Source organism: Rutidosis leptorrhynchoides, chromosome 6 (assembly GCF_046630445.1).
Source record: "Rutidosis leptorrhynchoides isolate AG116_Rl617_1_P2 chromosome 6, CSIRO_AGI_Rlap_v1, whole genome shotgun sequence".
In the NCBI taxonomy this organism is placed as follows: Eukaryota; Viridiplantae; Streptophyta; class Magnoliopsida; order Asterales; family Asteraceae; genus Rutidosis; species Rutidosis leptorrhynchoides.
The window spans coordinates 165,631,464-165,641,600 of NC_092338.1; the positions used below are offsets into that span (position 1 = coordinate 165,631,464).

Below are 10,137 nucleotides of genomic sequence, written 5' to 3' on the forward strand. Positions count from 1 at the left end.
GGAGGTGTAAAGAACAGATCCTTAAAAATTTGATCTTGACTGCAAATAGCCATAGTCTCTTCCAGGTATTCATTGAAGAGTTCTTGAAAAGAATCAGAGAGATTCATATCCTCTTCCTTAGGATGGTTCATGAGGCTATCAACATTGAATGTGATTTCTTCTCCTCCAACCCTTAACTTTAATGATTTCTCGTGAACGTCAATTACGGCCTTGGCAGCATTCAGGAATGGTCTGCCAAGAATGAGTGGGACCTTCGTGTCTTCCTCAATATCCATAATGACGAAATCAACGGGAAATGCGAACTTATCCACTCTAACTAGGACATCTTCAGATATTCCCCTAGGAATCTTAACTGATCTGTCCGCGAGTTGGATAGTCATTCTGGTTAGCCTTAAGTCATTTAAACCTAGCTTCTTGAATAATGAAGAGGGCATTAGGTTTACACTGGATCCTAAGTCTGCTAACGCATTGTTAATTTGGACATCTTGCAAGTAGCAAGGTACCGTAAATCTTCCTGTATCTCCTAACTTAGGGGGAATTCCATGTTGTAACACTAACGAGCATTCTTCACTTAAGGGCAAGCTAACTATCTCTCTTAATCTCTCTTTGTTTGAAAGCAGTTCTTTGAAAAATTTAGCGCAGTTTGGCATCTCTACTAAAGCATCTACTAGACGTACATTCAAATGCAAATTCTTTATAATATCCCAATACTTAGCAAATTGTGCTTCTTGTTTTTCCTTCCTAAGCCTACCTGGGAAAGGTATGCGGGCGTGCGGAATAATGTCCGGGGCCTTAGGAGAGATAGGTTCCGGTGGATTGACGACTGGGTCAATTTGCACAGGTTCCTTATCAGAAAAATCTTGTATGGGTATGTTAACAGTTGTTTCTTTTCCTCCTCTAGTAATTACTAGGGCATCAAACTCACTACACTCTATATCAATTTTAGTGGTTAATCGTTTAAGCGTAAGCTGAAAATTAGTGATCAATTCTTCAAAAGTCTTTATCAAAGTGTCGAACTTGTTCTGGCTTTCTATGACTTGAAGGTTTATCATGTATTGTTTTTTCATAAATTCAGCTAAAATTTCCTTAGAGTGGAGAGTAGGTATGTGCAATGGAAAAATTATATTATGATCCGAGCTATTTTGCTGTTTGTGTGCCCATCTAGGGTAAGGATACCTTAGATTGGTTCTAGTAGCATCGGAGTTATTAGGAATTTGTAAACTTTGAAGAGTGAGATTGGTTCTAGTAGCATCGGAGTTATTAGGAATTTGTAAACTTTGAAGAGTGAGGGTGAGATCTTGTAACCTGGTTTCCATCATTTTTACCGTATGAGCGAAGACATCATCCTTCTCAACAGCTTCATTGTTCCAATCTTCCTGTTGTGCAGCTATCATATCCAAGAGATCTCATGCTTCATCCGCCGTTCGAGACATGAAATTGCCTTGCGAAGCCATGTCTAGGAGAGACTTATCATCCTTGGTCAAACCATTGTAAAGCGTGCAGATTATGTCTGCCCGATTTAACGAATGATTCGGACATCTTTTAAGCATCATCTTTACTCTATTCCATGCTAGACACAATGACTCATTTTCTTTTTGAGAAAAGTTAGTGATGTCATTTCTTAAACAGGTTTGTAGGGAGGGTGGATAAAATTTTTTTAGAAATTTAGTGGCTAAATCCTCCCATGTATGAATTGAATTCAGATTAAGTGCGTCAAACCATGCTGAAGCGTGTGCAGAAAGTGAATATTGAAAAAGATGAAGTTTTAAAATATTTTTCTCGTGTGATTCCTTCTTAAAAGAGTCAACCAGACTGATAAATTTGTTTATGTGAAAGTTAGGATCGTCAGTCAGTAATCCTTGAAATTTACAGATCATACTGACTAGTTTAATCATGTGCGAACTGATTTCAGGAGTTCCTTCGGTTCCTAAGGTGATTGGTCCTCCTCTTTCCTCTAAGCATGACTTATGCATAGAAGCAAGGGTGTCTTGTTGTTCCATTTTTTTTATTTTTTAGATTTTCTGTTAATAAAAAGACTTAAAAGTAACTTTTAGAAAATATTAATTTACTAAAAGGATCGATAATTTAATAAAAACAATTATTCTCGAAATTCGGTCGCTAACCAGATCGGATATTTTAACTGATAGGACTTCTCACAGATTACTTGTATCGAGGTGGCTAGGCCGACTACGGAGAGGCAGGATCCTTTTGCTTCCAATATAATTGGAGACTGTTCGGAAAATCCAATAACCAAGTCCGTGTATAATTGTCTTTCTTAGACACCACCAAACAATACTTTGTCTATTTAAAATCTTTCTCGATCAAAATATTCGATCCCCGGCAGCGGCGCCAAGAAGATAGAACAACAATGATATGCCACTAACGGACGGTTTTATTTCTGCGGTGTCGTTAGGTCGCAGGGTGCCCGATTCGGTAACACACAGTGTCTTCGTTTATTTATATTTTGCGGGGCCTAAATTTACTTTTACTTTCTAAGGTGTAAGTTAACCTAGTGTCGAATTTTATGCTGATTAACGAATTGAAGATCAAGGGGATAATTGTCTTTTAGTTAAATTACATGGATAGAAGACAGTAGTTGATTTTAGCTAAAGTTCCTAAATGCAGAAATGTAAATAAAGTGGAAGGATATCCGGAGTATGCAGATCAGGGAAATGTTGACCAAGATATCAGTATTGGGTTAGGGAAAGGTAATTATGCTTATGTTAAGACTATGCTTGGATTGATGTTGATCTGGTTGGATGAGCCAATTACACAGACCTACTTATCTCTGAACTCTCGGAGTTCTCTTTGAGCAGTAAGAAGTATGTCACTTGGTCGTATAACTGAAGTGTAACAATACCTCGGAGGTTATCCTCAGTAGAGTACTAGGTCTATTAGTAATTTAAGCTCTAATCCTAACCCTCGTTATCATTTTAGATAACTGAATAACAATGTGCCGTGTTGATTGAACACTGGTCACAAACGGAAGGAGTCCGTCGGTTTAAGTTGGCAAAACCTTAATTGAAAACTAACAACCATTTCATCATACTAGTGAGATCACAACAAATCAAACATTATATAGCATTACAGTTAATATACTGATAGTAAAGCAGATAGAAACCTAATAAGTACCTAAACAGTAGTTATGACTAAGACTTAGGGCAACAATCAGACAAGAACATGCAATAGGCTTAGGTCATATAGTAAAGGCACCAACTAGATCTTAACAGTTCCTAGGAGGTCTCTTCAAAACAGTCAATAGGCATACTAGGTCATTCATGTCTCAATTCCTAGGTTCCGTGTCCTAAAAGTACATTAAATGCCTCTCGGGAACTCCGGCCATACCGAGTTCATAGAATCTTCAGATACAGTATAACCAGGGGTCTTAATCCTATAAAGTAGCTAATTTCATATAGGTGGATAAGTCCTGATCACAACCTAAGTTGGTCAATCCTTAAGATGCTAGCATACAAATCTATCATACTCCCTAGTTCAATATTATAACAGTAACCGTACTATATTAACATAATTACGCTAACCCAAACTTCTATCATGGAAACATACAGATAAATTAAGTTATCATGGCAATATCGGAACGCATTATTAAACATAAAAGATAAGAATACATGTTTAATACAAAAGACAAGCGTTTCGGATAAAAACCTGAAAAGGCCGAAGTAATCTGCCCGGGATCGCAGGGACTTGCCGGGATATCCTCCGGAAAATAAAAGCTAAGCTAACTACTACTAAAAACTAACTAAAATATTGAAAATATAAATTGAATTGTATGTTGAGTGTGTCTTGGAATGAATGGAGAAAAGCCCTTAAATAGACCAGAATTTGGCCAAATACGCTTGGCAGGCCGTATGGCAGGGCGTATGCAAGGCAGGCCGTATGGTGAAGGCACTTGGTGGGGCGTATCTGGCAGGCCGTATCCATACAGGCAGGCCGTATGGCAGGGCCTATGGCAGGCCGTATGGTGTGCTGGTCAGGCCTTGATTCACTGGATCGTAACTTAATTTCTTGTCTTTCACCGTTTTCGCTCTAGAATCTTTGTTTTAACTTCGTTTTACTTGATTCTTTTTGTATCGCCTTTGTAATTACTTAATCTACAAAATCAAATGAAAAAGCGATAATTTTGCCAACAAAGTTTTAATCTTTATTGTTTAAGGGCCTGATTTAGGGGGTAAAAACGTGACTTTTTGCCCGATATCAATGCTTGAAATCATTTATTTTTAATATAATTTCTTTCTATATAGAAACGGTTTTTAAATAGCAAGTTTAACTGCTAAAATAAATATGTTATATATTTTTAAACCATTAGATTTAATATAATTTTATATATTTACTAGTAATATATATATACATAATTATATATATATATATATATATATATATATATATATATATATATATATATATATATATATATATATATATATATATATTTATTTATTTATTTATTTATAATAATAGTTTTCATTACATCGCATATTATTTTACATATTTATTTCCAACAATTAAATCATATTATAATATTTCAAATTATTATTATATATATATTTAAATATATATGTATCTGTTTACAGTTAATCGTTCGTGAATCGTCGAAAACAGTCAAAGGTCAAATGAATTTATGAAATAGTTCAATTTTTTTTAGACTCAACATTACAGACTCTGTTTATCATGTCGAAATCATATTAAGATTAAGTTTAAATTTGGTCAGAAATTTCCGGGTCGTCACATTGTTCATGTTGTAAGGTGTTTGGTCACAAAGATAGTTAATGCCCGAAAGTTATTCATGTTGAACCAAAAGAATCAGTGAAGGAACAAAAGGTGGATGATGGCTTTGTGGTAGTTAATAAAAATAAGAAAAGGGGTAATACAGATGGTTCAAAACGGGTGGTCCAGGGGAGTGTTCATGTGGGTAGGGGTAAACAAAATTTTGTTTATCGCCCAAAATTGAAAAAGGTTGACGAGAAGGTGCAGCAGCCTGCTGGTCCTCAGAAGGATAATGGTAATAACAAGGCAGATGATGGATCTGGGGCTAGCACAAGCTCGAACATGGTGCATATGAGCAATGCTTTTGCTTCGTTAGGAGAAAACATGGATGATATAGATTCTCAACCTAAAAAGGCTTTTAATTTGGTGGATGAAGACAGTGATGTTGAGTTAACTGTGGATGAGACTGCTGATTTTATTACCACAACGAAATATACTGAGGGGGCAAGGACTTCCGTTATTGACGGTTTCCAATGATTAGTCTTGGCTCATGGAATATAAGGGGAATGAATCTCACCCCGAAACAAGACGAGGTTCGCGAAGTTATGGTTAGTAATAAGCTTTGTGTTTGTGTTATTCTTGAATCGCATGTGTCTATTGCGCGTCTTAATGGCATTTGTAATTATGTGTTCCCATCTTGGAACTAGACTTCGAATACGAGTTGTTGTCGTAGTGGTACTCGAATTATTATCGATTGGGATCCATGTGTGGTTCAGTTGATGGTGATCTCTATGTCAGATCAAGTTGTCCACTGTCTGGTTCACTCGGCTAATAATGATTGTAAGTTCTATATTTCTTTCGTCTGTGCGAATAATGCTTATATTATTAGGCGAGTGCTATGGAATGATTTAGAAAAACATAAAAATTGTATTGGTGCGTTTTTGTGGGTGATTATGGGTGATTTTAATGTTTCGTTGGATGTTGAGGAGTCATCTGCTGAATCGTCCAGATGTACATTAGCTATGCGGGAGTTTCGTGATTGTGTTGATAGTATCAATATTGTGGATATTAATCACTCTGGTTTTCAGTTCACTTGGAACCAAAGGCCGAACTCAAACACGGGGATTTTGAAGAAGATTGATAGGGTTATGGCGAATGACCATTTTATTAGTAATTTCACTAATTCTTATGTTATTTTCCATCCTTACGGGATTTCTGATCATTGTCCGACGGTGTTAAAAATCCCAACCTCTTTTGAAAGCAAGCCGAAACTTTTTAAAAATAAGTAACTATATCATGGAACATGCTGAGTTTCTAGATACTGTTCGTGATATATGGCAGCATGATGTTAGTAGTCATAACATGTATCTGGTGGTCAAAAAATTACAAATGTTAAAGAAAACGATTCGTAAATTGATGTGGCACAGGGGAGATATTCACAAAAAAGTTATTCAGCTTCGGGCTTAACTTGATGGTGCGCAAAAAGACCTTGATGGAGACCCAAGTTCTGTTTTCCTTCGTGAGAAGACAAGTTTGGCTCTAAAAAATTATAACACTATGGTTTGGAGGAAGAGAGTCTTCTAAAGTAAAAATCTAAAATTGAGTGGCTTCGAGTGGGAGACAGTAATTCTGCTTATTTTCATAAGGTAGTAAAAGGTAGATAAAATAGAAGCCGCATCGATGCTAACTTGGACTCAAATGGCCATCTAGTTGAAGGTCCAGATGTCGCGCAAGTGTTTGTCTCGTATTATGAAAGATTTTTGGGCGAGCCTACTTTTTGCGAGGAGGTTAGGGACCCGGGTTCACTATTTACAAGACGCATCAGTAATCTGCATAGTGCCAACATGATCCGTCCGGTGACCGAATAGGAGATTAAATCTGCTATTTTTAGTATTGGTAATAATAAGTCGCCGGGTCTTGATGGCTACACTTCCTGTTTCTTTAAGGAGTCATGGGATATTGTTAGCTGTAATATTGTGAAGGCAGTTAAAGATTTATTCATCAATGGTCAGTTGTTGAAATAGGTTAATAATACGATTATTGCTCTTCTTCCCAAGGTACAGTCGCCTAATTTGGTTAATGATTATAGACCTATTTTGTGATGTAATGTCATATACAAATGTATTAGTAAAATTATCACGGTTGGGATAAAAGAGAGCTTGGTAGATGTGGTTAGTTTGAATCAATCAGCTTTTATCCCGGGTAGGAGAATTGCTGATAATATTATGCTTACTCAAGAAATTATGAGGAATTACCACATAGATCGTGGTACGCTGAGGTGTGCTATTAAGGTTGACATTCAGAAAGCGTATGACACGGTTGACTGGAATTTCCTTGAAGCATCTCTAATTTGTTTCGGGCATCTTATGAAGATGGTTAGATGAATTATGTCATGTGTTTCTTCTACATCATATTCTGTGTGTATCAATGGACAACTGCACGATTTTTTAAAGGGAGGCGAGGGCTTAGACAAGGGGATCCTATGTCTACTTACTTATTTACGCTTGTCATGGAAGTCCTTACTCTTATGCTTCATCGAAATGTAGCCAGGTCGGATGTCTTTAAATTTCACCCTAAATGTGAAAAGTTGAATATTGTTAACTTATGTTTCGCAGATGGTCTTTTTCTCTTTTCATATGGGAATGTAGCCACGGTAAAGCTTATTTGTGACTCTATCAATGAGTTTACTCGATGCTCAGGTCTTGCGCCAAGTATGGCTAAGAGTATGGCATTTTTCTCCAAAGTTAACCCGGTGGTCAAGTCTCAGATCTTGATGTTATTGCCTTTTGATGAAGGGTCTCTCCCAATCCGTTATCTTGGGGTGCCTTTGGTCTCCTCCAGGCTTGTGTATCGTGATTGTAAGTTGCTTGTGGATAGAGTTCGGTCCAAAATCAGTGATTGGAAGAACAAATTTCTTTCATTTACCGGTAGAGTGCAGCTTACTAATTCGGTTCTTATATCGATGCAAGTTTACTGGTGTTCCGTTTTTATCCTTCCTGTGATAGAAAAACTATTGCGCGGTTTTTTATGGTGTCAAGGGGAATATAAAGCGGGCAAAGCCAAGGTGAAATGGGATGATGTGTGTTTATCGAAGGATGAAGGTGGTCTAGGCATAAAACGGTTGAAATATTGGAACGTGGCGTTAATTGCTACTCATCTTTGGAGGCTTCTGTCATATAAAGAGTCGTTATAGGTGTGCTAGATACATGAATACAAATTATCTAACTCTAATATCTGGGTTCTCTCTGCCAAACCTGATTCATCCTGGAGTTGGAGAAAGTTATTGCAAATCCGTCAAGTGGTTCGTAATCATTTTGTTTTTCAGCTTGGTGATGGGAAGTTAGCCTCGACTTGGTATGATGTTTATAATGGTATAGGTCCTTTGGCTAATATAATCTCGGGTGGCATTATCACAGAGGCTGGTTTCACAATGTCGGCCAAGGTTTGTGATATGGTTTCGTGTTTCGGGCAGAGTTGGCCAGCTTCTTGGTTGCATAAGTATGCGGCTTTGCAGCATATTGATTTCCCAACTTTATCTGATGTTCCGAATTTGTTGGGTCGGGTTGATGTTCACTACAACGTTAATGGTTGTTCGGTTAGTATAGTCTGGGACACAATTCGGCCAATAATGTTGAATATTCCATGGTTCAAGGTTGTTTGGTTCCCCCAATGTATCTCTAGACATGCGTTCTTGTTGTGGCTTTTAGTGGGTGAAAGGTTAAAGACTCATGATAGACTGAAGCCTTGGGAGTTGCGCTCCAATCCAGTTCTCATTTGTGCCCTATGCAAGCAATGTATGGATTCACATGATCACTTGTTTTTTGAATGTGCATATTCTTCTAACGTTTGGGATAAGGTATTGGACAAGGTTCGAATTCCTATCGGCAGCTACAAGTGGAAGAGTATATTGGTGTATATGTCGCAATTTGCTGGCAGGAACTCAGCCCGTTGTATTGTGGCTAAACTTTGTTTTGCTGCGACTGTCTATGTGATTTGGCAGGAAAGGAATTATCGTATATTCAGGAGGGTCCATCGTACGCCAGATCAAGTGTTTGAGGTGATTGTTTCTAATATCAGGCTAAAGTTAATGACGATTAAATTTAAACCCTCTTCTTATGTTGAAAGGTTGAAGGTTGACTGGCAGCTCGTGTAAATGTTTTATCGGGTGTTGAGTCTAGTTATCAGCGTTTTTTCAATGTTGCTTAGCTAGTTGGTTGTTTTGCTGGGCTGCCAGGTTCTCTGGTAGCAGCTGTTTCGTATTGTAATCATTCTTTTATTATTTAATAATATTTGTCGGGGTAACCCTTTACCCAAAAAAGTGAAAACACTAAAGCCAGCACTAAGGGACCTAATGAAAACAGGCAATCAAATTTGCCCCTTTTAGGTTTATTTTGAGATCTTTTGTTAAGTCATCTATATCTTATAAATTGATATGATTTTTTAAGATTAACTCATTTCACATTCATTATATGAAATATATACAGTAATTACAGTGAAGTATAATGAAATGTAAAATAACAAAAGATACAACTTCAACAACAGAAGGCTATCTATCTTTATCTTTTTGCTTTTCCTTTTCTTCATCAGATAGCTCTTCTTCTTTTACTTTAGCAGCTTCCCAGGCTTCAGGGAACAGCTCAGGCAAGTCTTTCATATCGAATACAGGAATTTGAGGAGGTAGAATGATTGGATCTCTTCTGTGTGGGCCAGCACAATGGATTTCTTTCTTTTAGGCTTTTGAGCCAGTACTTCTTCTACATTTATCACTGGTGCATTTCCATACTTGACTGCTTTATCGAATAGGTCTTGTAACTCAAGTTCCAGTGTATCTTTGAGATTACTTTGACCTTTACCGATGAAGTACTGCAGCATCTCCATCCATTTACTAAATCCAAAAGTTCTCATATTTTTGTAATCTACCTTCTCATAGATATTATTATCCCTGCTGATACTGAAGGCCCTTTTTGTTCCTTTATGAACCTTGATGATCTTACCAGGGTTGGCTCTTCTGGTCATTACATCAATATATCTGCTCTTGGAGAAATTATCAGATCGTTCTCTTGTTCTTTCAGTTTCTTGTGGAGCTTCCATAGGCATCTTCTCAGCAGCCTCAAGCTTATCAAAAACTTTCTCCTGAGCTTTAACTATGTCTTTTGCTAATTTGAGTGATTCAGCTTCTTGTTTTCTATCAGCAGCGAGTTTAGCTTCTTGTACCCTAAGCCTTAATCTTTCAGCATATTCAGCATCATCCCTTGTTTGTTGTTCCAGTTGAACACTTGTAATATAATCATTGATTGTGATTTTCAGGGATTTTGCAGCTGCTATCAATTGTTTGCCTTCATCAGTAGTCATGGCATTGCAATATTGTTGTAAGTCCATACCCAGTTGCACAGCCTCATAAAAGAGTGCCTTCTC

At 37.2% G+C, this 10,137-nt stretch overlaps 2 protein-coding genes across 2 annotated transcripts; both read left to right on the forward strand.

The window, feature by feature from the left end:
* The first annotated feature begins 5,255 nt into the window (after positions 1-5,255).
* On the forward strand, positions 5,256-7,106 carry LOC139854228 (uncharacterized). The gene is made up of 5 exons (XM_071843544.1): positions 5,256-5,330; positions 5,430-5,954; positions 6,064-6,168; positions 6,591-6,729; positions 6,877-7,106. Exons 1-5 carry the CDS (start codon positions 5,256-5,258, stop codon positions 7,104-7,106), a joined length of 1,074 nt encoding a protein of 357 aa, XP_071699645.1.
* An 822-nt stretch (positions 7,107-7,928) lies between these two features.
* LOC139854229 (uncharacterized) lies at positions 7,929-8,875 on the forward strand. Its single transcript, XM_071843546.1, has 2 exons — positions 7,929-8,001; positions 8,100-8,875. The coding sequence occupies exons 1-2, from the start codon at positions 7,929-7,931 to the stop codon at positions 8,873-8,875; spliced, it is 849 nt and encodes a 282-aa protein (XP_071699647.1).
* The last annotated feature ends 1,262 nt before the right edge of the window (positions 8,876-10,137 follow it).

What these genes read in the sequence shown, in the direction of transcription:
- LOC139854229 (XM_071843546.1), top strand. Translation starts at nt 7,929, where the DNA reads ATGAATACAAATTATCTAACTCTAATATCTGGGTTCTCTCTGCCAAAC. An exon ending in TCATCCTGGAGTTGGAGAAA is followed by an intron (nt 8,002 to 8,099) that starts GTTATTGCAAAT and finishes ATAATGGTATAG; the next exon opens with GTCCTTTGGCTAATATAATC.
- LOC139854228 (XM_071843544.1), top strand. Translation starts at nt 5,256, where the DNA reads ATGATTAGTCTTGGCTCATGGAATATAAGGGGAATGAATCTCACCCCG. An exon ending in ACGAGGTTCGCGAAGTTATG is followed by an intron (nt 5,331 to 5,429) that starts GTTAGTAATAAG and finishes TCTTGGAACTAG; the next exon opens with ACTTCGAATACGAGTTGTTG. An exon ending in TAAAGATTTATTCATCAATG is followed by an intron (nt 6,730 to 6,876) that starts GTCAGTTGTTGA and finishes TTGGGATAAAAG; the next exon opens with AGAGCTTGGTAGATGTGGTT.